Source organism: Hirundo rustica, chromosome 7 (assembly GCF_015227805.2).
Source record: "Hirundo rustica isolate bHirRus1 chromosome 7, bHirRus1.pri.v3, whole genome shotgun sequence".
In the NCBI taxonomy this organism is placed as follows: Eukaryota; Metazoa; Chordata; class Aves; order Passeriformes; family Hirundinidae; genus Hirundo; species Hirundo rustica.
This window is the reverse complement of record NC_053456.1, coordinates 19,932,768-19,960,752: the sequence shown is the minus strand read 5'-3', so window position 1 is coordinate 19,960,752 and position 27,985 is coordinate 19,932,768. Positions and strand designations below refer to the sequence as shown.

The 27,985-nt window shown below is 42.0% G+C and overlaps 1 protein-coding gene across 4 annotated transcripts in view; it reads left to right on the top strand.

Annotated features, from left to right (window-relative positions):
• The first annotated feature begins 646 nt into the window (after nt 1-646).
• Nucleotides 647-27,985, top strand: part of TLK1 (tousled like kinase 1) — a 67,337-nt gene continuing 39,998 nt past the window's right edge. Inside the window, exons 1-2 of one of the 4 annotated variants that reach the window (XM_040069545.1) lie at nt 647-773; nt 26,580-26,698. In XM_040069545.1, the coding sequence (XP_039925479.1) occupies nt 26,585-26,698 (114 nt within the window). In that variant the 5' untranslated portion in view covers nt 647-773; nt 26,580-26,584. Of the gene's footprint in view, nt 774-1,102; nt 1,169-1,310; nt 1,514-2,159; nt 2,250-26,579; nt 26,699-27,985 lie in introns of those variants that run through there. The other 3 variants (XM_040069546.2, XM_040069544.2, XM_040069547.2) reach the window with 3 other exon arrangements.

The window sequence follows — 27,985 nt, the reverse complement described above, 5'->3', positions numbered from 1 at the left end:
TCTCAGTCATGACTATGTTAATTTTAAATTAATTTTAAACAAGGAGAAACTGAAAAAATCGGCTAAGTCTGCACTTTACTCTCTAAACTCAAGGCAGAGAGGAACGTTTTGAACGTGCCAGGTTGGCACTGGTGCCCAGCTGGGAGCCCCAGCCTGGAGGCTGAAGCGTGCGAGGTGGTGGGCCTGGCACACGGCTCCTGCCCGACTCCCAGTCATCCGATGGGCGCTCCCGCTCCCGTGCGAAGCGGGTTGCTGCTGGCGGCCAAAGCCTTCTCCCTCGGGACATCGGCTTCTCCCGAGTACCCCCGGCTCTGCCGCCACACCGTCCTGTCCGGGAAAAGAAGAGCACTGAGAAGCGGCAGGCGCCCGAGAGCCCCGGAGATGGTGCCTGAACAACGTTCACCCGGACCGCGCTGGGAAGAGCCCGCTGAGCCCGGCCGCTGCCGCCGGCGCTCCCGGAGCGGCGGGCTGAGCTCGCCCCGCGCGGCCGCACGCCGGGGAGGCGCCGGGCGGCGCGGCCCCGGCCCCGGCCGCGGCAGCCGCGCGTACCGTCTCCGTCTCCTCCGTCTCCGCCGCCGCTCCCGCCCCCGCCGCCCCGCCCCGCCACCACCATGGCCGTGGCGGCGGGGCGCGGGAGAAAGCGCGGCGGTCGGCGCGGGGGCACGGGCGAACCGTGCCGCCGAGGAAACCGAGACGGAAGGGAACGCCGCCGCCTCCGGGGAGCTAGCTCCGGCCGGGCCGGGGCGGCCGGAGGGTCGCCCGCGGCGCGGAAGGTGCGCGCTTGGGCGAGGCGGGGAGGTATCGCCGCGGGACGGGCGCGCGCGGGGAGAAGGTCCGGGCGGCGGGCGGCCGCGAGCCGGCCCGGGGCAGGAGCCCGGAGGCGGGAGCGGCCGGCGCGCTCGGGCCGCGCGGCGCGCCGGGGCCGGGGGCAGGTGCGTGCGCGGCCGGCGCCGCTCCCGCCGGCCGCCCCTGGGCGGCTCCGGCTCGGCGGGGCTCGGCTGGGCGCCGGCGGAGCGCGGCGCTCGCTCGGCTCGCGATCGTGTTTGCGCATGACCCCTCCCCGCCTGCGCCCTCCCCTCCCCTCCCCGGCGGCAGCGGCGGCGGCGGCGGCGGGGAAGGTTGGCCTCAGACACAGGCGGCTGCTCGGCGGCGGCGACGCAGTGCAGAGGTGCGGGCAGGTTGCGCTGGCCCCGCGCCCCGTCTCTCCCGCGCCCCGCCTGCCTCCGGAGCTCGCTCCCAGCCGGCGGCCTCCCCGCGCCGGTGTCGGGCCGGCCCCCCGGCCATGAGCGCGGCGCTGGGTGTCCCCCCGCCGCGCCGCCTTCCCCGCCGCCCCCGGCGGCTGCCGGGCTCCAGGAAAGTAGCTTGATGAGTGTCCAAAGTAGCAGTGGAAGTTTGGAGGGGCCGCCATCTTGGTCCCGGCTCTCCACGTCCCCACCGAGCCTGCAGGGCTGCTCCGCGGCGGCGGCGGCCTCCCAGCTGCACGGCGCGCCGCCCGGCAAGCCGCCCAAGGAAGGTAACCAGCGCGCCGCGGGGCCGCGCGGGGGGCCCGGCCCTTGGGGAGGGGCCCGGCCGCCGCCGCCGGAGGCCGGTCCCGGACCGCCGGGAAGCGGCGGCGGGAGAGGCCGGTGCCCCCGGCGGCGGCGCGGGGTCAGCGCCGGGCCCGGTGGCGGTGAGCGGAGCCTCGGGCGCCGGGCGAGCGGGGCCCCGCCGCCCCCGCCCGCTCGTCAGCGCGGCGGTGCCTCGTTGTTCCCCCCCGCGCCGGGCCGCGGAGCGGGACCCGCCGTGCTCCCTCCGTGCCCGGGCCGTCCGCCTGCCGCAGCCGCTCGCGTCTCCTCGGGCGGCCGCTCGCCGCGTCCTCCCCGGAATAGGCTCCCCTCCGCCAGCGGCTAAGTAGAAGTGCTGCGCCGGAGGATGCGGCCGCTGTTGCTGGAGGGAGTTGGGCACTTTTGGCATCGTGGAGGTGGGAAGGAGAGGGGCCGACGTCGGAGGTTCTTCCCCAGGGGGAAAGCGCCCTCGGGGGCGGCCGGTTTTGCGGCCAGAAGTGACAGGGCGCCTTGCGGCCGCCACGGAATGACTGCAACTTTCTCCTGTCCTCCATCACGCCTTCGATGATAATATTTTTCTCCTCCCTCCCCTGCTCCTCCCCTCTTGTGTTACACCGACAGCGACAGCAGGGTGTTGTGGGTGTTTGCAGGGAATATCTGTATGAAGGTTATGAGCAAACAAGTCCCTTCGCTGTTCCCTTTCGGGTATTGTCTGCTTTTCCTCCTTGTGTGGTGTTGCCACAAGATGTAGCAGTTATACAGCTAGTGAGTTGCTCGGCGCTTTTAGCTAAAATAACTACTTGCTGAACGCCAGTTAGTGGCGGAGGAGAACTTTTATGCACAGATACTTGCATACCGAGCAGTTGTATAATTTTAATTGATTTGCCCCAGTTTAATGAATACCATTTCTTGTAGCATCTGCAAAACGTCATCGCCCAAGCAGGAAACTTGCTAACTTAAAATAGAAATAGTTGCGAAGATGGGGAGTCTTTGTTTTTTAGGTCTTCCTGTAGTTGCTTGCTTGCTTGCTTTTTGGGTTTTCTTGGGTTATTTGGTTTGGTTTGGGTTTTTTTTGTTTTTTTTTTTTTTTGATAAGCAATGTAGGACTTGGTAACAGGGATTCGACATCCTGAAAACGTATAATGCAGTCTGGTTTCTCCATTTTCCACGCCAGTAGTTGTCAGACTTGTATCTCTCTGTGTCACTTTTGCACACGCTCCTGCAGGTAGATTGACATGAAATGCTCTAGAAAATACCTGGGAAGGAATTATGGTATATGTTAAAGATGCTGAGTAAAGTGGCAGGCATTTTTCGCTCATCTTCTCTGGGAAGCTAAAGCTGTTAGGAAAACGACCACCAGCAGCCAAATTCTTAGTTTTAAGTTTATTGGGAGTAGGTTTCTTCACTGTTGCTACTGTTGTTATGAATATGCATGCAGGTAATATGTATATGTAGGATATTTTTGGATGTATGCCAAATACCTGCCATACAAGCTTGAAATGATTATGGCAGTATAAATTATCTATCTATTTATTTTACGGAGGTCCTTGAGTACCTCTCTTGAGACAAGAAAAATATTTTTAGTGAAACTCATTTTTAATATGATGATTATGCTAGTTACATTTTTCTTTCTTACAACTCACGCTGTTGGATTTTTCTGGGTACTGTAATTTGCATCCTCTAATACAGATTATGGAGTTAAAAGTAATCAAACCCTTGGTGTTTGCTTGGTACCGGAATGTGTTGTATTTGCTTGATGTTCCTGGGTTGCATTTAAATTGTGTGTCCTCACTAGGTAGCTCTCTTCGAAAAGGAGCATAAGCTGCCATGCTTGGGTCTGTGTTTTGCATTCATGCTTGTGGGATGTTATCAACACATCTTACTTTATATATGTATACATTTTACAAAGAAGTATCTTGACGGAAATCAATAGGCCCTGAGATATAAATACATTAGTATGTTTATAGACATTGGCTTATATATGGGAAGGATTGATGCTGGATCCAACTAGTAAGCATGGAATATTTGCAGTGCAGTGTGTTTATAGGAGCCTGCGCCGTCATCAGTTCTAAACTTGTGATACCTTGTGATGTTAATGGAGCTTGTGAGTTTTGGAGCAGTGCGCAAGGCTGCCGGCCCATGCTGGATCACAGCTGCATTGCTGCTGGTGCCAGTTTTGAGTGGGTAATATTTACCGATACAGCGTGTTTGGCACTTGTGCAGGGCTTCTTTCCCAGCCTGGCCTTCTTGTTTGTGGATTAAAATCCCTTTGGTTGGCTCCTGTGAGAGTTATGTCCCTGTTGCCTTTGGAAGTGCAGATCTTCACAGAGTGTACCACGTGTGCTGTGGTTGATCTGACCTCACCTACGAGGGTCCGGTACCAGCTCACATGTCCCACGTGGGCATTTGAAGATTCTGGTTTATTAAGATCAGAAACCCACAACGTCTTGATTTAGGAAGTTCAAAAAGTATTTTCAGAATCTCTAGGAGGAAAAAAAGCAAAAAAGAAAAGCTATGGCATATATAACAATTGCACAAACACATTTTTTTAAAAATGGCGACGCTTTGTCAGTATCCAAAGAGACTACCTGGAAATCATGGGTGAAATTAGAGGAAATAATATTTTTAAAATATTACAATATTTTAAAATGTGCTGCAACATTGCAACAACATTTTCCATTGGATGTTTTCTTCTATATCTTGATCTAGAGGGGCCTCACGGCTTTGCTGCATTGAATTTATGTTTTGAGGTTTTGAAATTAAAAGACTGGGATGGACTTGAATACAGTTGCAGCTATACACTTCTACTGTATGAGAACTATCTCTTGTTTGCGTTTTAGTGTAGCTTGTAAATGTCTTGTCGTTCTGTCAGTTGTTTTATATACCCATAACTTACGTGTGGTATATGTGGTCACTTAAGAGCCCTGCAGTAGATGTTATCAGGAATTTAGAAGGACTGTTATGCGGTATTATTTTACATACTGTATGTGTGGTTGTGTGACTAAGTCTTGTGCCATAGCTCACAAAATTGCAGTCACACAATTTCCTGTTGGAAGTTTCTTGATGATTCTCTGCTTTGTGTGTGTAACTGAAAGTATTAAAGCATATACCTGCAAAGTGCTGATTTGTAAATGGAGAATGTTCATGCCAACGATGACAAGGCAGAGTCAGAAGAGATTCCATAGATTGCCTTGGGTTGGAAGGGACTGTGAAGATCATGGAGTTCCACCCCCTGCCATGGGCAAGGACACCTCCCACTAGACCAGGTTGCTCAAAGCCCCATTCAGCTTGGTCTTGAACACTTCCAGGGATGCAGCAGGCACAACTCCACAACTACTGGAGAATCAATCTGTTCCAGAGTCTCGCCACGCCCAAAGTAATTAATTTATTCCTAATATCTAATCTAAATCTACTCTGTATCAGTTTAAAGCTGTTGTCCCTTCTCCTGTCTCTTGGCACTCCTGTAAAAGGTCTCTGTCTGACTTTCTTGTAGGCCCCTTTGGGTACTGGAAGATGCTCTAAGGTGTCCCCGGAGCCTTCTCTTCTCCAGGCTGAACAGCACCAACTCTCTCAGCCTGTCTTCATAGCAGAGGGGCTCCAGTCCTCTGATCATCTCCGTGGCCTTTGTCTGGGTTTTTCCAGCAGGTCCATGTCCTTCCTTGCTCTGCAGGTGGGGTCTCAGCAGAGTGGGGTTGAGGGGCAGAATCCCTCCCTTCATGTTCTAGACACGCTGCTTTTGGTGCAGCCCGGGACATGCTTGGCTCACTGGGCACTGCTGCAGTATCTGGTAATTAAGCATAATGCTTTGTAAGTTACTTTTTGTGTGTGCTGTTGGCTTTCAGTACTCTGCTGAAAGCAAAATAGAATGCCAAATAGAACTTTGAATTAACAGGACAGGAATGCAAATTTCGGTTTTCAAATTTGAGCCCAAATTAATATATGATGGCAAAATGGTAAATAAACCTATGCCATGTATTTGACAGTCTTTGAAGAAGTTATATTGTACATGTAGCAAATTTTGTTGGTAACTTTTCTTAAAATTTGATAAATGTCTATTGTTTGTATTTGTTATTACCCAAAATGTGATGGTAGTTTTGTGTCTGAGCACTAAAGTACAGTTTATTTCCTCCTTAACTTTCCAGTCTAGAAGATGCTTCCAGATGCCAGGTTGTATCTGTGTGCTACATACAATATGTATTAGTCCATTAACATGAAACCAACCTGAATCTTAATGAAACTTCCAGAGTTGTTGTTTCTGTTGTTTGCGTGTGGTGTAAAACCTCAGCTACTTTGTTTGTTTTAACAGGAAGTTCTCAGTAATTTTGTTGGCTTTTATCATTCAACTGTAGATCAAAAATTTTATGGATTTGGCCAGTTTATATGGGAGCAGAGAAGAACAGGACCACTTTTTGTATTTAAAAACTATGGCATATTTTTACTCAGAATGAGCACAGCAATCATAAAGGGTTATTTAGGCTGGCTGTGGCACGAGCAGGTGTTGTCTGAGATTAATGTTGTGCCAGTGGTACACACAAATTCTAGCTTGTGTTATTATTGCTGGTTTTGTTGAAGATGTGATTCTCGTGGTAAGCTGATGCTTATGCCAATTTCTTTAGAGATTCTGTAGCATGTCCAAATGAGAAATGGGAAAGGAAACCTTTTTTAATACAGATCCTTGTTTGAATCTGGTTTTCTAAAAGACAAGTGCTGTAGCAAATAGAGTAAATTAGTCAACTTGGCCAACTGTTTTAATTCTGTTTTATTCTGCCTGGAATGGAATTTTCCGTTAACCTATTCCATTTTAAATGGAGAGGGAATCAATATAGGGATAGGATATTTTTATTAATTATCTCCATTCAAATAAAAAACTTGTTATTCCTCTCTTTTTTTCTGCTCTGTTTTTTTTTTTTTTTCTTGTTTGCTTTTTCAATAAAGTAATTTTTTCTCCACCAAGCTGAAGTGAACTTGCTTGTTAGTAGTAACTGTAGTCTGCAGTTAGTCTTGACATTTCTTTGGATTTTCTTAGTGCCTGATGATCCTAAATGATTGCAAAATACTTTTGTGACTGCTGGGAAACACTACCATATATAGTGCATCATGATCAAAGTTCTATAGAATTTTGCTACCTTAAGAATTGAGATTATGGAAATATGACAGGCTTAAATAATCCTTTATGCTTTTTGTGTTCTTGGTATAAGGTTTTGAAGTAGTAGTTGCTCCCAATCCATTTACTCCTATACTAAATTTTTTGCTTCCATGCTGAGCTTTTTTACACAAGAAAAAATGTTGAAGTTGGTAAATAGTTTTTATGCAGTGGAGTAGTTCCTTAACTGTAGCTAAAAAACATAAAAGCACACAAGTGGGAGGAAGAAAAGCTTTATGAAGTTCTTTGTTTGGCTTGGTGTGTTTCAGTTTTAAAAGAGGAAAAGGGAAATTTGGGTTGCCAATTGCTCTGAGTGGATATGAAGGTGGGTGGAGGAAGGAGAGTGGTCAGGGTTTCTGTTGAGAATGCCAGTACTTCAGTTGTGATCGTTGGAGAGCAGTTAAACAGAAGCTGGCCACCATAATATAACCCAGTTTTTCAGGTGTTGCGAGTGGAAAACTTCTAATAGTTGCTGAAAATAAGAAGGAGCAAGTACTGCACTTTTTGTTCAGTCCTTACGGACAAAGTTCGCTAGGAGTAGGGAAGCGTTAGTGAGCATCAGAAGGTATTTTGGTTCCTACATTTCCCATCACCTTGATTCCATCCTTATTGAGATCCTTTGTTTGGGATAGGAAGTAAGAGTCTGCTTCTTTCCCTGGCATCTTCTCTCTGGAGGTCTTACTCCTTTCTTTCCGTCCTGATTAGAGCACTGGGATACACCAGCAGAAAAATCTTGGCACCTAGGTTTGCCCTGGGGAGGATGTGGTCGGTGGCAGGAACATGACTGCTTGTAAGCTTTAATCCACCTCAGACTTAGTCCTGGAAGAAGGGAGCAGAGGGTCTTAAGTGAAGTTGGACATGCTGAAGATGCGGGGGGAAGACTGGGACTGTGTGACCCTTTGGGATGGGTCTGTGCTGGGAGGGATTGACTGAAATCAGAGTGACTATATTATTAATTTTAATCATGACTTAAATCAGTGAGCAGGAAACCCTGATTAAATAATTGTTTTTAATTTTATTTTGCATTTGTGCTTAATTATTTTTCCTAAAGAAAAGTTGATTCTAATTGGTCTAATTTGATCATACCTCTTGCTAGGAAGGAGGGGACACATCTATATGCATTTATTTAAAGCGTTACGCGGCTTAGATTCTTAGTGTTTAAGAAACATAATTCCCCGTGCTTTAAACAGCTTTCAGCTAACTTTGTTAGTTAAATAGAATGAATTCTAATTGTGCTATGTACATAATAAGAAACAAATATATCCAAATGTGCTTTGCATTTAAACCAGATAAAGGAGAATTGTCTGTAGTTTGTGAAATGAGTCAATTACTTCTGGTCACCGTGCCTTGCGAAATCTGGAATTAACAGATCAAATCCAGTCACCAGTTCTTCGTGTTCCTCATTTGGAAGAGAAAGCCAGGCTTTCCTGCTTTCCAAGTTGTCCCTTGCTCTTTAGCAGTTCTGAGTAAACCAACTACTGAAGTGGTTGAACGAATGAAAATGGCCAAAGCAGCTGCTGGTAAAAGCTGATCAAGTGCTTCAAAACTCCGATTCAGGCAGCTCACTCACAGCTTCCAGTGGTCTGTCTGCCAGCAGAGCACTGAAGTTTATAATGGTTGAATGTATTTTTCCCTTTTATGAATTTAATAGATCATAAACTTTAAACCTCACCATAGATTCTTATTCCTCCAAGCTTCGATTAAACATTTGGCGCTGAAGCGTATTTTTAAAATACACAAATAAGAAAATAAAATACACAAATAAGATACACCTTGTGCTCAGTAGCTTTATCTGGAAAGGTTCTGAAGCTGACAACTGTCCTCCGTGGATTTAGAGGGTCAGCTAGTGATTGTTGAGTGACTACAAAACTGTGACAAGAATCTGGTCACTTTGGAGTGGGAAAGTTAATTTACTGGAGATTTTATGTGAAACTGGACATCATGGAGAAGGTTGGTATTCCCTAGGACCAGCTCTGCTTGCTGAGAGGTGGCAGCAGGAACATTAAGCAATGTATCCTCACCTTATCTGCTGTTTTATGTAGGTGGAAACTTGAGGCTGAAGTGCTTTCTTTGTAATGTCCTTAAGAACAAAGCACTCTGAACTTCATATTTTAAGAGATGGGGGTGGTGGTAAGAAGCTCCAGAGTGCCTTTTACAGGAAATGAAGACTGACCAATAGTTATCTGGGGGATTGAGGAGTACTAGATTCCATTTCTATGGACTTCTAATAGATCTATACCTATAAGAGAAAAATAACAAATTCTTTTGAGGAACAAAGGAAATCCTGATGCTTTTAGAAAAATCTGTTGTATGATGTCACACACCCCAGCCTTTTAGCTATTGAATTTTGTAACTGCCTTGAACTGAAAGCCTGTGGATACTTCAAGCACTGTGTCTTGTATCTGTAGCTGGTGGATTGCTTTTTTTTTAATAAGTAAACAAACTTCTGAACTATATGCTGAAGGGCAAGAAATTGGAAAGTAATCTTACAAATAGATAGAGTTTCATAAGTCCTGCAAACGGTCTGAAACAGTGTAATTTAGATCCTTGCCTCCCACTGTGGGACTGTGATGCTCTTGGGGTCATGTAGATTGAACAGCAGAGGTGTTTCCCCTTTCTGTTCTCCTCCACGGAACTCTTTGGCCGCTTGGTTCTATGGAGACAAACTGAGATGATGCTACAAGCAGGATTTGTAGTACTTCTTTTTTCATTCCTGTGGCTTAGACTAATCCAACCTGTACACTGCATAGCTGGATTTGGTAAATATTGGGGTTTTTTCTAGTTAATGCTATGTTCTCATAGGTTCCCCAGTTTTGTCCTAAATTTTGCAACCGTACTTTAGCCAATTTTGGTGTAAGTCCTAATAACCTCTTGCTAACTACTTTGCCTCTCAAGCATGTTATAGCCTTCGTTATTTCTTAGATTATTCTTAGTAAAAGTGATGAGAAAAGTAGTGTCCTTTAAGAAGCTGATATTTTCGTTATAAAGCAGTGGAAAAAAAAATCCACACATTATTAATAATAATCTCTTTAACACCTGTAGAATATTCACAGGTGGTGGTCTAGGGAGTTTGATTATCTTTTTAAAGTAAGGTTTTTTAATTTAAACTGTGATAGCAGTGATTATAAAGAGTGGTTTTATTGCTATTACTAGGGGTTTTGGTTTATTTTTCTGGATTTTTTTGGCAATTCACTTATTTCTTGTGTTGGTGGCTGTTCGGGAGTGGTTGCTGTGTCTTTGATACATGTTTTAGAAACTTCTTGACTGTTAAATTAATATCATGGTTTAGTTTCAGTAGTTTTAGTCACAGTACTAAGGTTTGGTAAGAGGCTTTCTTGTAAGCCCTCCACAAGCTTTAACTCTGAATAAAGTGAAGTAATTCTTATAGTACTTGTGTTTTTAGTCTTTTGAAGGGTCATTATGAGGAGTGGGATTTTAATGTTTTAAAGTTACAAGGAGGATTCAAATAGGAGTAATTCCTGAAGATGCAGGTTTAGAATTTTTGAGTGAGATTGAAAAAGCACTTTCTGCTGTGCATGTTATGGCCTCAGTATGTGGTTGCTTTCTGGAAGTTCATTGCTTATTTAATTTACTTATACAATCAGATTGCATATTGCCTCTTTGTAATTAAATTGTATGATTAAATGATTGTGATACAAATAATGCTTAAGAGGAGTTACACCAATATTCTAACTGAAAAGCAAATGTCATGTTGGGCTTCCTTGTTAGGTGGTACTTTGTATTCTGCATCCATGCGTGATTGTTTTTCAATTGCTTGCTTGGTACCATATCCAGAACATGCAAGTGGTTACTACTGAGGAAGCAGCAGTTTTATATGTCCTGAATGTACACATTTTTATATATACACAAACCATTGTCTTAGTGAACTGTTTTATCATTAGGAATGCTAATGTTGCTGTTAGGACCCTGCATTTTGCAAAGCAGTCTCATAAACAAGTTAAACTTACACAAAGGTTTCAAATGCTTTTTAGTAAAAATATTCTAAATTCCTGTTACCTCTGAAAAACTTGTTCCATCTTTTCAAATACGCAATTTTCTTAAATCTGATAATGATTGCAGATAGTACAAAGTTTGGCAGCTGGATTAATCGTGCCAGTTTTGCCATATCATGAGTTTTAATTTTTGGTATTGTTTGCTTTTAAACAGAAGAACAGAAACGCGTAACTTTCACAACAGCCTGGTTATGTATTAGATGATACATTAATACTGTGTTTTTTGTAGTTTCTCCCTATTTGTTATACTTGTACAGTATATCATAATTTGGGTATGAAATAGTGAAGCTGTGACAATGAAATAATCTCCAGTAAATTACCCTAATAGTGACAGGCTTTGGGGTTTTTCCCCCCATGTTGTGTGATTGCTAGTTGACCTGATTTGTTCTCTTGGCTAAATCACAACGTGCTGTTCTCTGAGCCTTTCACTTGTTTTTTTCTTCCAGAGAAGTGCAAACAACAGGCACCAATCTCTGCCAGCATCTGACACCACCTTCCTGCTGTTTCCCTTAAATCTTTCTCTTCAAGTTTGTTCGAACCAGGAAAAAAAAAAAAAAAAAAGGAAAATTTTTACTGCTATCTTTACTATTTTTTTTGTGTGTTGTTCTTGTGGGTTTGAAACCCCATCTTTCTAAAGGGAGCAAGCAATGAGGCAGCGACACCAGTGACTGTCAGAAGTTGCAGAATCTGGGAGTGTGCCACCATCCCTGCTGTCCCTGGGCGGGATGTGTGCTCTCTCCTACACCACCAGGTCACTCAGCCTTCCTTCTCCCACTGCCAGTTTCCCTTCCTGACTGGTGCTGGGCTGCAGGGATGACCTCCAGTACCATCCTGCCTCCCCTGTGCTTCTCTAACCAGTGGTCCTGCTCGGTTTTCATTTGTGCGTGCTGTTGATGTTGCTGGTGGGAGGGCAGCCTTTAGGTGCCACAGGGAGCGGGTCGGTGCCGTAGGAGCAGGAACCTTCTGGATGTTCGACCTCCCACGCGCAGCTGCAGGTGTGCTCAGTGGTGCAAGGATGTACCCAGGAGTCTCGTCCCGTGTCCTGCAGCACATCACCATGCAGGAGCTCTCCTGCTGCAGTGCTGGCAGCAAGGGTGGGTGCTTTATGCGTTTAGGATTTCGCAGTCACAGGCACCTGTGTCTAGGAGGACTGGAGAGGAATGCTTGTTTATCTGAGGTGTCGAAGTTCTCGCTGACCGCCGGTTACCACTGGAGAAGAGGTGAAATCTGGTTTTAAAGTTGTTGTGGGTGATAGTTCAAGTGAGAGATTTTTGGGAGATAAGAGATGTTGTTAGTGTTTTTTCAGTCTTTAATGAAATTGCTCATGATATTTTAGGTTCAAGTTAAGACGGTTGTTACAAATGCTTTTTTTTTTTTTTTTTTTACATCCTGGAATTTATTTGGTTCGTTGTATCCATGATCCAAATATAGTGAGTGGAAGAGCTTATTTCTGAAAAATAAGCTATTTTTACTGGAGTTTTCTCATTTGCTAAATAATCTTCTTAGCACGTAGTACTCACAGAACAGTATTTTGTTGTGTGAAAACAGCAGATGAAAGCAGTGAATCGGTGTTTCAGGTAACTACCAAAACAGATAGCATGACTGTTAGGGGTGGGAAGGGTTTCATTAGCAACTAGACTGATTGTATTTTAACAGTTGGACCCAAACCGGCCTGGTGTACTCATTATTTGTGTTGCTGTTTGCTACCTTGTATTTACAAGTTTTCCGGTGGTTAGACTTTATCACCTGTTGCTATTTACTGTGGCGGAGCAGGAGCTGGAAGGGACGTGGCTGCCAGCTCTGGGGGCGTGTGGTGTGTGTTGGCCCTGCTGGCGGTGGTGGCTCCTGCTGGGCACAGCCAGGGCGAGGAGGACAGCTTCCAGCCCAGCCTGCTCGTTCTTCAGGGAGCTGCTCTTGGGGAAACTTTCTCCTTGCTGATGTGTTTTTGTTCAGTTGCTTTGACTCAAGGTTCTGTCCCTAAGCAGCTCTCTAAAGCTGCAGTCTGGGGTGGGCAGTGTGGTGCACGTGGTGGATACCCCCATGCCCCTGGGGACTTGTCAGGGCCTCGGCCGTGTCGAACTGCAAGGCAGTGCTCTCATTTGGGCTGTTTGTGTTTTCTGACTTGTGGAGGTAAGCCCGGTCTGGTTCTGCATCCTCTCAAGTTCCTCACACGTTTGGTGATAGTTATATTCAGTTTTAAAGCATTTTCCATGCGGTTAGCTGGTGCTTAGTTACCCCAAGGTGGATCAGTCATGTTAAATGTACATGAGATAAAGGACATCCCTGCTTGTCACCTGTTGCTATGAGGTGTGCTGCTGCCTCCCGGTAGCGCGGTCTCTTCTGTCTCCCTTAAGTCAGCTGTAGGAATTAGGCTCCACAAAGCTTGCCTTAACCATCCAAGGGATTTCGTGGTACCCCCCTGCCTCTCGTGTGAGCTATCTTAAGGAGAAATCCTGCTTTATCTCCTGTCAGATGGGGAGGGGAGGTTGGATCATTCTTTTTGTTGTTGTTGAAATTAAGCCTACAGTGGGCCAGAGAAAGCAGTGTAACATCCTTATCCCTTAAGAATAAGAGGGCAGTAGTACTGTGGGTGTTCAGGTGCTTTTATATGGTGGATGATGTTACAGATGAGTATTTTTACTGGTGTCTTGAGGTATGTTTTGAACATATACGTGAAAGTATGATTTTGTTTCTCAATTTGTGATATCAAAGACTTATAACTCTGCTCTTTCCTAATTTCTGGTTGCCCCTGGGGCTTTAACTGCATTTATGTTTTGAAGTTTTATTCATGTGGTTGCAGACCGTGTTCCACGATGTTCGCTTAGCCAGCAAGATAGGCAGTTCTTAGGAAGGGACTGTGTTGAAAGGAATGAAAATCCCTTCTGTTTTTTTTTTTCTTCTAAAACTTGAATGAAAGTGATAGTATAGCAGAAAAGAAAGCTGGTTTAAAATTAGGCAATGAGCTTTGGATAGGAGAAATGGCTGTAATGCAAATTTCTTTAATGATAATGCTGAGCAGAACTAAAACTGAAATTTTGACAGATGATTACATAGGATGTTTCTTTGTGTGTGAACTGAGTGGGTTTTAAATTTTTAAAAATGTTCAGTACTCAAAGTTGCAACTGAATTCAATGTATACTGTTGGTTTCGACAGGCTTTGTAGCTGTGCTGTAAGGAGTAAAAAGCTTGAGATATTTTACCCCACCATAGCCTTAAACTTAATTTTTTACTGATTCATGTGTCATTTCATGTAAGTCTTTTTTTTCCCCCTCTATCTGTAGAATGGGAACAATGCTGAAAGGTCTCAGAAAAATGTAGGTGTAGTCATTAACATGTCAGCTCTGTGTGTGTGTCATTTGTCTAGCCATGTTCTGAGAGTCTCCTCCCTACAAGGGACTCTGAGGAAATTAGTTTCTTCCCCTGTTCAGTGAAACTTGTTTAAGATGTAAATTAAACAAAACAAAAACAACTAAGGTTTGATTCCAACCTGAAGGAGCAGTAGCTAGTTGGCAGCTTCTCTGAGCACCACCTGGACATGGTGCCTCCAAGAGAAACCAGTGAGCCATCTCACAGGTAGCACGGCCTGCTCAGCCCAGGGGACAGGATCCCTGTTGAACAAGGTGTCTAGTGCTGTGGTGGTTTGTGGTCAACCTTGTGATTCTGCAGTCTAAGTATCTTAATATATGTTATTTTTGTTTCATTTTTTGTGGTTTCTATGCTATGTTGGCCATACAGGTATTCTAAAAAAGGAGGAAATGGATGGTGTTAATGGCGGCTAGTACCTTTTCCTTAAAATGCTGTAGTACAAAAGCCAAAGTATTTCATGTATCTTGTAATTACAAGTAGTGGTGAATTTACTGTCCTAGTTTAATCTTAAAGATGTAATGAGCTTTTTTTCATATTGGATCTTAAAATTGTATGGAGGCTGATGTTCTAGTTGATCACAACGTAATAAGTGAAATAGATGAATATATTTGGAAAGACATGGGATTTGCTTTTTTTTTAGTTTCTTATTTATAACATCTTCCTTGCCGTGTAACAGCGAGACCAATACAGATTAAGAGTTAGGTGGTGTGGTCAGCAGTTTGTCCTGTGTGCTCCATGGAACAGAGCACTTGCTTCGAGGATCAGTGGGCTGTCTGTACTTGGGAGGTTTTGGAGATCGTGGGGGTAGAAGTGGCACTGAGAGCTACAGAAGTAAGGAGATTAGGAAGTTCAGAGAATTAACAACTGAAATACACTTCTCTTGACACAAACGCAGCTTTCAGATACTAAATGACTGGTATTGTAACTCAGAAAAATAAATTTATTCTATTAGATTTTTCAGGAGTTTTGGCCTGCCTCTCTACCTTTTGGGTAACTTCAAAAAAATTTATTTGAGGTAAAGCTGCAATATCTTGTATTTCTTCCTTCACAGTTTACTTTTTCTGAGGAGGGTAAGAACCAAAAGCCCTATGGGAAGAGACTTTGCTTGCTCTGTTCCTGCTCGATAGGTGACCTCTGCTTTTAACTTCCTTTCCACTCCTTCTTCAGATGGCAGAAGCTACTGTTTATTTTTGATATGTGCAAAAGGCCTGTGCCATTTTAAATCCTTGCAGAACAGCCATTTCATGGACTCGAGTGTTTAGAGCTCTCGCTTTGCTTCCTTGTAACGGAATACTGCAAATAAAATTTGCTGTTCTTTCTGCTATTTCTCTAGGTAGGTGTTTCTTCTTCAGGGCTGCTCCTGGCTTTTAGTCCTTTTCAGCATAGGGATAAGTGGAGGGATGGAATGTAGTGAGCCTTTTGTTCAGCGTGGGATGCATTTGAGAGTGTCACAAAACTGGTGTTATCTTGTGACCTGTTAGTTTGCATCGCCAACAAGTGACCCATGAACTTGCAGTGTGCTTCTCCCTGCTTGCTGCCTCTTCCCCAAGGGGACAGGGAGCGTCTGGTTTTGCAGCAAATGAAGCTGAAATGGGAAAATTCTGCTGCTCTCTTGCTGTTTACATACCTTTTACAGAGTTGCCTGGAAGCAAGAGTAATTGCTGCACATTTCTCTACATAGATGAAGAGGGAGATGTAAAGATAGGGAGGCAGCACGTCACCTGCATATGTGCAGCCCAGGCTGTTAGTTTTTATCTCTCTTGACATAATGTTGTGTTCGAGGCAGATGTTTGCTTCGTAGACAGGCAGTCTTTTAGTGTTCTGCCACAGATGTCTTGCATAACTTTGGCCAAGACAATAGGTGCTTTCTGTAAAATATAAATAGGTTTTTCTTACCTTATAGAGGGATTGTAAGCATAAACTTGTCTATGTGTTGTATACCTGTTTATTGTGGTGGGAGCAGTACAGCTTAATATTTCAGCATTGATACTGCTGTATAGGACACTAGCAAGGGCTTGTTTTACTTTTGATTGACAAAGACAACCCAAAGGGCTGCCATCATATTTTCTTTTAATTTTTCTTCTAACTTCATAGTATACAGTCATAAAGCAACATATTTAGTGGCATTTTTTCTTAACCAGAACATTGATTTTAACTCTGGAGGAAGAAGAGTTACTGCTTTTGATCTTATAACTGTGGAGTAAATCTTCCATTTCCAGGAAAAAGCTGCATGAAACCTAGATAGGATTGTTTAAGACTTTTTGGAAGATTTTAGAGAGGTTAGGATCGCATTTATGTGTGCACAGACTATAATAGTCGGAGATGACAAGAAACATGAGGTGGATATGTTAGCTGGCTATCCAGCTGCTGCCAAGACTGACAGTTGTCTGGAACAAAACTTTATTAAAAGCACTTTAAAAGAGAGCTTTGTATCTCTGATTATTGTGTCACTGTAGCAGATGTTCAAATCAGACACTGTCATTAAAAATGAGCTTTCCTGAAGATGCATTTGTGTTTCAGTATAAGTATATTTGTTCTAAATGGACTAAATGCTTAGAGCAGTACTTTAGACAGTGAGGGTTAACTAGTCAATAAACCTGGTCTCTGGTATCACTGTCTTTAGCAATGGAGAGTACAAAATGGTCAGTGAGGACTGCCTTAACGAAGCTGTTTCCTTCTGTTTCTTTGTAACATTTGGGCTCTGACAGCTTGCTATTAAGTGGTGGAGGTTAGCATTCTTGAAAAACACCAAAATTCTTCTGCCATATCAGAACTTGCTCTTGGTAGCTCAGAATAGTACAGAGAACAGTTGCAAGTGAGGAGTCCAGGCCTTTTTAAAAAGCAAGTAAATGTGACACTTGGGATGATATAGCAACAACTTTCAAAGAAATGGATACCATTCCTTGTAATGAACATGTTCAGGATAGCACCTGTGTAGTTTGTTTTATGTTCATAGTGTTGACTTGCCAGGCTTGTTTTGCATGTGGTATTGTAGCCAAGAACTTGAAATACCTGGTTTTAGCAATTTTTTTTATTATTTTAACTCCTAATAGTATGAGTTCAGAATAACTGAATGAGTTCAGGGCGTTTCCATAAGGGATATTATTCACTGTTGCTACTTTCCCGTGGTGTATTTTTTGTAGTGGATTTTTCTGTTTTATTGATGTAGGAGGGCTTTCATGATGGGGAAAGATACTGCAAACTGGGATTTTGACATAGGAAGTACGCTCTGATCTTGCCCAATTCAATACTGTTTATAAGAGCCTATTTTGGATGTGGGGAATTATTCTTCCAAGTGGACTGTTCTACAGTGGGGCACAGCATGTGTTTCTGTTACAGTGTCCATGAACTGATCTACTGAATTCAGTAAAGGTGTGCAAAGGAGAAGAGTGAATGCAGTGATACCAGCCTTCAAAATGCAGCCTCCTAAGTGCTATTGAGGGGTGGCAATTCCAGATAAACAGCTTTCGACCGATTAGTAATGCAGAAATAGAGAATCATCAAGGTTGAAAGAGCTCTTCAAGATCATCCCATCCAACCATTAGCATAGCACTGTCATTGAAACCATTATACATCACTCAGATCCAGACACCTCTTAAACATCTCCAGGGCTGGTGAATCCACTACCTCTCTGAGCAAAGTTATTCCAGTGCCTGACCACTCTAAAAGTGGAAAAAAGAAAATTCTAATAGTTAATCTGAATTTCACCTGTATCAGCTTAAGGCCATTTTTTTGGGTCTTCTCACTGAAGGCACCATAGAAGAGACCAGCCCCCTCCTCACTACAGCCTTCCTTGAGGGAGTTGTAGAGAGCCATGAGGTCCCTCCTGAGCCTTCTTGAGACTAAACAACTCAGCCATTCCCCATAGCTCTGGTTTTCTAGACCTGTCACAGGCCTTGTTGCCCTTCACTTGGCACGCTCAATGACACCCTCAGTGTCCTTTTTCAAGTGAGGGGCCAGAACTGAGCACAGTATTCAAGGTGTGGCCTCACCAATGCTGGGTACAAGGAGAAATACACCGCGTGTTCTTTCAGTTGTTGTTTGTCTCTTCATTCCCTTCATTCATCACATTAAGCATTATTCAACAGACTCAGGAAGGACCTTGTCGTGGTTCTGTTGCTCATAGCAGTATTTGCTATGCTAACGCTTCCTGTACACGATGCACATGGAATTATAGTGAAATGGATAGATAGATAGATACCACGTTGAATGTTCTGTGTTATAGCTTATCTTCTCTTTACTAATTCTTTCATACTTGCCAACTCCTATCACTAATACAAAAAACCTCACACTGCAAAAATAATGGCATAATAATTTCTGGGGCAAGATGAGAAAAGTTTGCTTGGTGAAGAATTCCTATGAGAAAAGCTGCCAGAAAGAAAAATCTGGCTAAAAACTGACCTATTATATGGTTTTACATGACAAATAAAACTTAATGTTGATTCCTTTTCTGAATAATGAATAAAATTGAAATGAGACACAGCATGCCATTGTTTCAATGAGTATTGTGAAAATAGTAGCTTTCAGACCATCAGCATCGTTAATTTAGACTTCAGTCTTGAAAGCTGTCATAGACGTACAGGTTTTACCATTTTTATGCTTGGATATAATTTTTAAAGACGATCCATCAATTGTGGCTTTCTTCTTCCTTTTCAGGTCTTTCTCTTACATTACTGTTTATCTTTCTTGGATAGTGCACTGCACACCTGTGCAGTTTGTGGAATCGAAGGGAAGTTAATTTCTTGTGTGCAATACATAGGGCAAATACCGTCACTCAGATATTTCTGAGAATTCTTTATCGATTCAGGAGGCCCAAGCATTACTCCTGAGCCAGGTGTGTCTTTCAGGCAATTCAGTTGTACTTCCAGATGCTAGAATCGGTAGAGGGACTAGTCAGAAACGAGGCATTGCCTTAGGACAGGGTTGCATGCCTGGTTTAGCCCAGTTACAACAGAAGAGACCCCGGGGATCTGTTGTCCTCTCTGTTGTGTGAATCACTTGCTCTCTGAGCTCTGAGTGAGCCATCCTGAGCTACCATCCTTGTGCCATATACCCACTCGTATGCTCTTGGTCTGTGGCCAGATTAAAGCATCGGTAGGCAACCTGTAAATTCATCTCTGCCTCTGCTGCCTGCAGCCATCTGATGAGACACGTAATCCTCAAGGGATCCCTAGAATACAGCGCCTAGCTGAAGGCAGGGAGAATTAAAGGTTCTTAAATTGTTACCCACAAATGCCTCCTAGCTGGTCTGGAGTTGGCCCAAGTGCTTTATTCATAAGTCTTTCTTCAAGGTGTTGGCAGGGGTTCCCTCAGGAACGTATTTCTCCATAATTCTCTTCTCTTTTCCAGCTTGTTGGTCGCAAAATCGAAATCCAAAAACTGGCAGCACAGACTTGAAGTCGAAAGATCATTACAATTGTTTTTTAACGTTAAAGAATTGATTTCTGTTGTAGAATGATTTGCAGAAAATGACTTATCTATCCAGCAGCCAAAGTCTTCTTTATTTTAGATCAAGTTTCTGGACTGTTGAACTCTTGGGAAAAGCGAAATAAACAACATTCGAGAACTACAGTCATCTTAAAAAGATTTCCAAAACGAAATAGACTGCTGCATCTTGGGGAGAGAAGGGACAAGGGAGTATTTTCCTGTTCTTGGGGCACCAGAAGAAGATTAATCCAGCAATCTATCCAAAATGCATTTCCTTGTTGACTATTTAGTCCATGGGAAATTGGTTAGAAGTTACTGTGTTGGGGGGCATTTTTTCTCCACATCAGAAAAACCTTTAATTCTCTGCTTAGTATTTTAATACATTTCCATACAGCAGTTATAAAACTGTAATCAGCATATATAAATGTATAACATTTGTCAAAACTGCTGTCTTTTTATGTTCATAGGTAAGATTCTTTTTCTTATCCTTTTAGACTTTCCACAGCTGTGCTCTTTCAGGCCAAAATTTGGCAGTTAGATTATTTTCCCCCCACAGGTTTTATGTAGACCAAAGCCTGATGTGTCTGCTAATTATCTGTCTTTTACCCCTCAGTCCCCTTCAGATCAATAAGAAAAGCCTGTTAAGTTCACCTAGGCACCTTAGCAGTAGTAGAGGAGTCTCTGCTGTGCTAGGTGCTTCAGTGTTCTCAGGTGCTGAGAAATACTGCATTTTCACTGTGCTTTCAAACGACTCTTGATTAATTAAACAGATTCTGTTTTTTCTTTATCCTGGGCTTAGATATGTCTCTCTGTTGTTAGGATTTTCTTACCTTACATGATCTTTTCAAAAGGCTAGTTTCATTTGAGCATCAGGGTACGTTTTTATCGTTTCCTGTTCATCTGCTGCCACTGTTAACTTCAGATACAGCTAAGGTTTTCAGCTTGAAGGTAGTAACCTGAACTTTTTCATGTTACCTGTTGTTTGGAGGTTATAGGAGTTACATAGTCTTTGGTAAAAGAAGTTCATCCTGTTCCTTGGGAATGAAGTGATTTTAAGCATTTCTAAACTTCCAGGTTAAACTTTGTCATGAGTAATCTGTAGCTGTTTGCTAAGTATTTTGGAAGAGCTGTAACCCTGGGGCATTGGTAGGTAGTGTTCTCTAGCCTTTGCATTGTCTGGACATATATATGGTTCTGGGATTTTATTTTATTTGCATTGCTTTAAATCTCAGAGATTGTCTCTTTCTCTGCCCTACTGATTACTGATTTCGATGGAGTGGGACCTTCTTTACTTTAGGATTGTGATTCACATTGGGTGGTGATGTACTTCAGCGCCTTCGGCTAAGAATGGACTGTATTTTGCTGTTACCTTGAAATTGACCTCTTCTCAAATTAAAACTGTTTGGCTTTGTGCCATTATAGGAGCATCTCAACTTGATTTCTTAGCACATTAGTAATTTTCAAGGCTGTTTCCAGTTCTGTTATCTGTGATTCTCAAAACACACAGTGGGAGAGAGACTATTCAAAACACAGGTCAACTGTGACTTTCTGGTTTTTTATTTTATTAATTTCTCAACCTCACTGCCCAGATGTTCTGTTTTAAATTGAACAGGTGTAATTTTCTAACTTAGAAATCAAGATATCCATTCATTCCATACAGTCTGATGTTAGTTCGTTTGCCTTGCTTTTTCACCTGGCCAAATAAACGTATTTTAGTGCTCCCTCTATTCCTTGACAACTTATTCTGGGTCACTCTATTCTTCATTGGCTTTTATAAGGCACTGAAAGTATAATCTGGAAGAGACCAGGATCAATGTTTACCTAACTAAATAATAGTTTATTCCCAAATAACTTGTTTTCTTGGAGGCAGAAATATTAGCTTCATTAGCCTACTTTCCTGGAAATGAAAAAGTCCTTTCTGGTTTGTTCTGCAGTAAGGAAAGCCCAGACTTCCAGAAAGGTAGGGAAGAAGAAGGAAGTTGAGTGCATAGTTTGACTGTTTTGGTTTAGGGTTTGGTCTGGGTTGGTTTTTTCCCCTAAATGAGACAAGAGAAGAGCTCAATTAAAAGGATGTGGATGTAGATATGTTAGTGAATGGAGAAATGTGGCCTCATTTTTAAGAGACTGCTTAAGGGTTTAAAAATCTAGGTTTCGTAATTTTCTGTAGTCTGTTCTGCATTTGCTATTTTAAAGCTTTCCTTTTACCTGCTTGCTGGTAAATATGTATTCTAGAATGACAAGAGCTATCATACTCAGTTGTTATGAAGTTAAATTATTGGAGCATCAACATAGTGAGATAAATACATATTTAGGATATTCCAAATTGAAATAAACAGTTACTTAAGTACTTCAAGGATTGCGTTGCAGTGCTGATAAACAGTGGTTTCTATACTTGGAATGGTTACCATACTTGAAGTCTGGTTTGATACCTTTAAAGGAATCTTGATGAAAAAAACAGATAAGGGAGTGAGGGCAAAAAGCCCCCTGCTTTCCAGGCTGCTTTTTCTGCTATTGGAAAGGTGTACACTGCCTTCCCTGCCTCCTTTCTTGCCCCTTGCAATTTTAGCTGGATATTAGTTAGAATTATTGCTCTAAAGGATGCTACTGCCATTGAGGAAGACTACATGACACCAATATTACCAACATTAATGTGAAGTTTTCATAAAAATATGCTGCACTTAACTCTCATACTGTGTGCGTTACCATTAAGTCTGAGTGCCTACCAGGAGCACATCAGGAAATTCAATTTACATTTGGGCTATTGTTAAACTGTCTTTTTCTATTCAGCAGATAGGTCTCTGTGTTGAAGTATTTTGCTTTGGCATTAAAAGCTATATGCATATCAATAGATTAAAGAAACCAGACCAAACCAGTTTGGCTTTCACTTAAGTGAAAGGTGGTTTGTGCTGGCCTTGAGTTCAGGAGAAGGGGGCCTCAGTCTCTGGAGAGTTGTTGTAAGAAGAATCTGGCTTCTGCATAATGAACTTTATCTTCATTGCAGAAAGCTGACAGTGTGTGAGGCTGTTGATCCTCTTCATTTCAAAGCTGTAATTGATGGCCAGATAATAAGAGTCAATTCCGTTTAATAAGAGAGTCAAAGATAAATACTGAGTTGTGGGAGCTTGATTCCATATTTAGTGGAAAAGAAAAATAGTCTCATCTGCCAACCCTTTGTGTTTGGATCTGCAGTGCTGCTCTGTGTAATCCACCAGTGTTCGAGATAGAGGTTGTAGTACAAGAGTATCACAAAAGATGCAGTTTTAGAAGGTGAAGAATAATTGCAGCTGCAGCTCTCTGCTATACTTTTTCTTCTAGAATATCAATTTTACTGGGGCCTGAGCAAGTACTTGGAGCATATTGGAGCAAATGGAGCAAATAAGTGGAGCATTTACAAGTATTTGTGTATTTGAGGGTGTAGAGCCTTGGGATTTAGGTGTAGCTTCACTTCTCTGGTTTTTGGTCACTGGTTCTGAAGTGTTCTAACTACCGTGGAGAACTCTTTGAAGCTTTAAGGGTTTTTTTTGCTAAGGTGTAGAGTATGGTATAATAGATTATACCAAATGCCATGAAAAAAGTTGCCGATTCCTTCTCTGACATGGAACTTTGACTTTTGACATACCCCATTGCTTAAGAAATTCTCAGAGGAATTTGGAGTTCTTTTCAAAAAAAATCCTGCTAAAAATGTTCTTTTCGGGACAAGATATCTGCATATTTTATATTAGTTTTTAGAGAAGAGGCTCTCTATTGGTCTGATAAGTTAATGTGGTGGATATACCACCATTCCCCAAAAATACAAAAGCAAGAAAATGTTGGTAATTAAAAAAACCTCAAAAGCTATCAGAAGAAGCATTCAGAATCTGTAGTGGTTACAAGGAATAAAGAAATGTAGTTTTCTAGGACTCTTCCATGAATTTCAGGTAACCTTTCATGTATTCTTTGGAAGACAGTAGAAGTTTGAATGGTGGTGGGTGGTAGCAATGGCAGCCTTTCCTTAACATCATGGTAAATATGCTGGAAGTACTTGTGTAATGTGATTGGATAGCCCTTGAGTTAGTGAGTTGGCCTTCAGGTGCAGGAATGACATTGGTTCAAATAAGAAGTCTGGGTATATTTTCAGTACCTTAAGTTTTGTCCGTCTTGTTGGTAACGAGACATCCTGTGAGCAAGAGAATTCATAAAGTCCAATGCTTAAAAAAATTATATGTCCCTTACATTTAATATGTAATTTTTATAATTGTTTTTTTAAAAAGTCCCTTATGTGAAATGCCTTAAAACTTCCAGTACCTTTAAAAGTAGGTAACTTGTGCTGAGAACTGAAAGATTGTACAGAGCTGCTTGTTTTTGATAAAACAGCTGTGTGTTTGGATGGTGGATGGTGTATTTAAATTAGAACGTGAATGAGGAAGGCAGTTCTTGGGATCCTTCCTGGGATGTCTCTCTGTTGAAATAAAGTTTGAATCCAGCTTTTCTGTGTTGTCCTTTAAATCACAAAGACAGCAGAGTGTGTGTTGCTTTTTGATTTTGAATATTTAACAATAACAAAACCCAAACCGAAATAAACCCCCCAAACGTAATAGGGGAAAAAAATGTCAGCAGAAATAGTGAAGAGAATGCAGTGCATTCATTAGTGTGTGCAGGCTCCAAAATCTGAGCAGAAAAAGAAAGGGTTATATTTGATTTGTGCTGTGGGCTGCCCCTTGATGTGCTACATCCCCATTCTGACCAGTGGGTTAACCCAGGGCTGCTGATCTCTTTAGTGCATTAGTATCTAGACACAGTACATGGGAGCTGCAGTGCTTCAGATGAGCCTTAGCTAGCTACAGTGATTATTGCTTTGCCATATTTCATAAAGTAAACAGTGTAAGCTATGGTAGTATCTGTTTCTGTAATGTGCACATGGTTTTGTAATTGCTGGAGTTATATCAGGAGTTTTAAGTGATTGCTGAACTTTTGTGGGGAGTGACCATCAAATAGGCTGATGAATCAAAATATTGCTAGACCTGCTTTGTTAAATGGTTTACTTTGCTAAACTAACATGGTTTTTTTCAGAGTGGCATACACTTAGAAACTTCTACTGTTATAAAGCAAAATAATACTCATTTAAACTTAAATACTCATTTAAACCTGACAAATCTTTTGTAATTAATTTCTTATGCTTTTCCAGAGCAATACTTTCCCATTAATGTATAGATTACATACATACATACTGGGAAAGGTATGCTGAACATGTCTGCTTAAAAAAAAAGTTCTTACTGCACAATCCATAAATAAAAGAAATATTTTTTATGCATATGAGAAGCATTCAATTTGTTACAGAAACCCTTGGAAGCAGTACACAAGCACAATTTAGGTAGCAAGAGTTTAAAGAGGATTCCTGATTGTTCTGCACTCAGTATATATGTACATACACGAACAGTTTTAAACCCAGGGAGTTTATAATCTAAAGGATGCAGAAATTTGAGGAATTTTTACTCGGCAAGTTCAGGAGCAGTGTTACAACTGCAGAGAAGCCAGCTGCAGTTTCAAACTGTGTAGTTCCCCTGTGTTGTTGGAAAAGAGTCCTCCGGCTTTATAGATGGCTTAGGTGTTTGGGCACAGTAACAAAATGTGGTATCTCCAACACCACTCGTGGTTTCATTTCTCAAAAGAAGATTCTGCCACAAACACATTTCCTGAATGTTTCCTTGCCAGCTGTTTATGACGTGGTGTGATTTTCTTCCTTTGGAGGAGGTCTGTTACCAGTTCCCATGGTGAAGGAGCGCTGATGCCACACTTGCCATCATCTGCCTTCCTCCAGGAACAACAACTCTGGGGCTTGAATGCTGAAGATTTTGACATACCCAAGAGTCCTATAAGAAAGCGTCTTTTGACTTATTAATAGCAAGGGAAAAGCTCTGTTGGTGCATTGGTTAGAATGTTTAGCTGATCGGTAGGGATTTATAGCAGCTGTTAAACTTTGAGAACTAGTTTTCACAGAAACAGAATTTCAAGCTTTTTTCATGGCACCATTCCTTTCTGAACTGCTGTGTTGTTCTGTGGGACTGAAAAGCACCAACTTGTTGTGTCTTAGTTGGAAAAAATTGAGGTTACTTTACTATGTGGTACTTGAAGGATGTGTTATTACAATAGTGCTTTAAGACTTTGACAGAAAATATCTTATTTAAAATAGAGCAACTGAAATGCTTCTAATTGAGGATAAATCGAATGTTCAAGCAGTTGAAAAGATAAAAACACAGAACGCAGTTTGCGTAAATAAGGAAGACTTATTTGTCTACATCTTTAAGACTCATTAAACAGCCATAAGTGATTTAAATACAAATTAGGAAGCTGCACATCATGTTGCAGCCGACTCATGTAGGCTGAGCTCATCAGAAACTCCTTTTGTTCCTCTGTTTCCTTCCACCTTGCTTTCCCTGCAGATGCCAGCAGCACTGCTGTATCCCATTTACAGGGCTCTGTCAAAGCCATCACCTCTGCAAGGGTCTCTGTTATTCTTGGTTCCTATTTTATTGCTGATCCTGCTCCATTTTTCTCTGACCTTTGGACCGCCATATGACACTGCATTCCGTTGCATGTGTTGAGGATGCGATCTACCTTCTGATTTTCCTTTTTTTTCCCCCCTGTAATTCCTACTTGTTGATCTTTGACATCGATAGCCTAACATTTAAATTATACAGAAAACAAGAGCGTTGCAGAATGTGTTGCAGAATTGGGAGATTTTATGCTGGAAAATACTTTGTTCCTGTCAGCTAGTTTTTAATCTATAAATAATTGCCTGGTTGGCGTATTGCATACTGCAGCCTCTATGTCTCTTACATGCCTCTAACAGGTTCTAGTTTTCCACCAGAATTGACAAGGCTATTCTGATACGTAGAACTTGCCACAATTTTTGTAATTCCTTGAGTGCTTTGGTTATTAGGTAACAGATAGTGAGTCATTGTCAAGTTGAGGGTACAAATCCTTCCTTTGCATAGGTCAGCACTATGTTTGGCTTGTTTGTGAAATATTCCACTGCAAATATTAGGAAATATAATGAATTTTTAAAATTTTTTTTAAATTTTTTTTTTTAATTTTTTATTTTTTTAGGAGCAATGGATGAACTTCATAGCCTGGACCCAAGAAGACAAGAATTGTTAGAGGCAAGATTCACAGGAGTAGTAAGTGGCAGCACTGGGAGTACCGGAAGTTGCAGTGTTGGAGCTAAAGTAAGTCCTAAGAGCAGTCATTCAGATCTGACTCTTTGAAATACTAATTTATCTCACACCATCTCATTTTCATGTTGTCAGTGTGATTTACTTGTAAAAGCATTGGGTTGAAAGAGGCTCTCAGAAAAATCCTTGTTTGTCTGTCATTTTGCTTTGAGATAGGATTGTTTATCCTGAACCTTTCTGTGACGTGGATTTTGAATTGTTCTTCAAAACACTGAAGTATGAGCTTATACAGGCTCTTTTGTGGTTTTGCTGGAGTGCGCTTGTGATCAGAGATGGAGGATTTTCGCAGTATTTAGGTGGAGCTGTCCCTGCTGCACATGGCCATCTGCTTACAGTTCCATTTGAAATAGACACGGGGAGTGTGGTGGGACGTCTGTTTTTAAGATTAAACTTTTTTGAAGATTAATACATAGAGATAAACAAATTATTTCAACATTTCCATTTATAAAATTTATATAAATTTTGCTTACTTTCATTGTAGACTTCTTGTCCTTTAGTATTTAAAGGATACAACCCTTGAGGATGCAACACTTGAGGAACCTTATGAACACTGAATAATTACCTTCCATATGTTGTATATTCCCCTTCAGTTAATATATCTGCAAAATAATTTTGTCTTTGTTGCGTATTCTGTTCAAGTTACTAGCTTCGGCTTCCAAGGCTGATTTCTGCAGTACTATTACCTAGCCAGAAGTACTCCATTTTGTATTTGTGCATTTGAATGTTTTCCATCAAGTATAGTACTTAATAAATTGGTATTTAAAAGGTGTGATACAATTTTTTTAGTCACGTTTCCCTCATGACTAAATTACTTCTGAATTCTGTTTCCAAAGTGTTTGCAATGTCCTCATGTTTTAAAGTGCTTCACACAAACTTGTATTTTTAGCTTCCTATGCTGTATTTTAGTTACCAGTATAGATTACAGAACAAAATACTTCCTGATAGCAGACATTGATGAAATTTCTGAAGACAAGTCAGGTATCGATGACTAAGAACAAACTACACGAAATTTAAATTATTACGTTGCAATCTGGCATCATACCTTAATTCGCTTTGGAGAGTGGCGTGAGGGTAACTGTCACAAAGCTGTGAAAAGGTGATGTACTTGTTACTATCACTTAAACCAAGAAAGCAGATAAATAGTCAGGGAATGAGGTTGGATTGACACAGTGACATTGATGCACTGTGTAATTGTCTTCTCAGTATGATTGCAAAATTGTACGTTTGCCGTATCTTATGCTTAAAACTAGAAAGAGACAAACACAATAATTCTGGCCCATC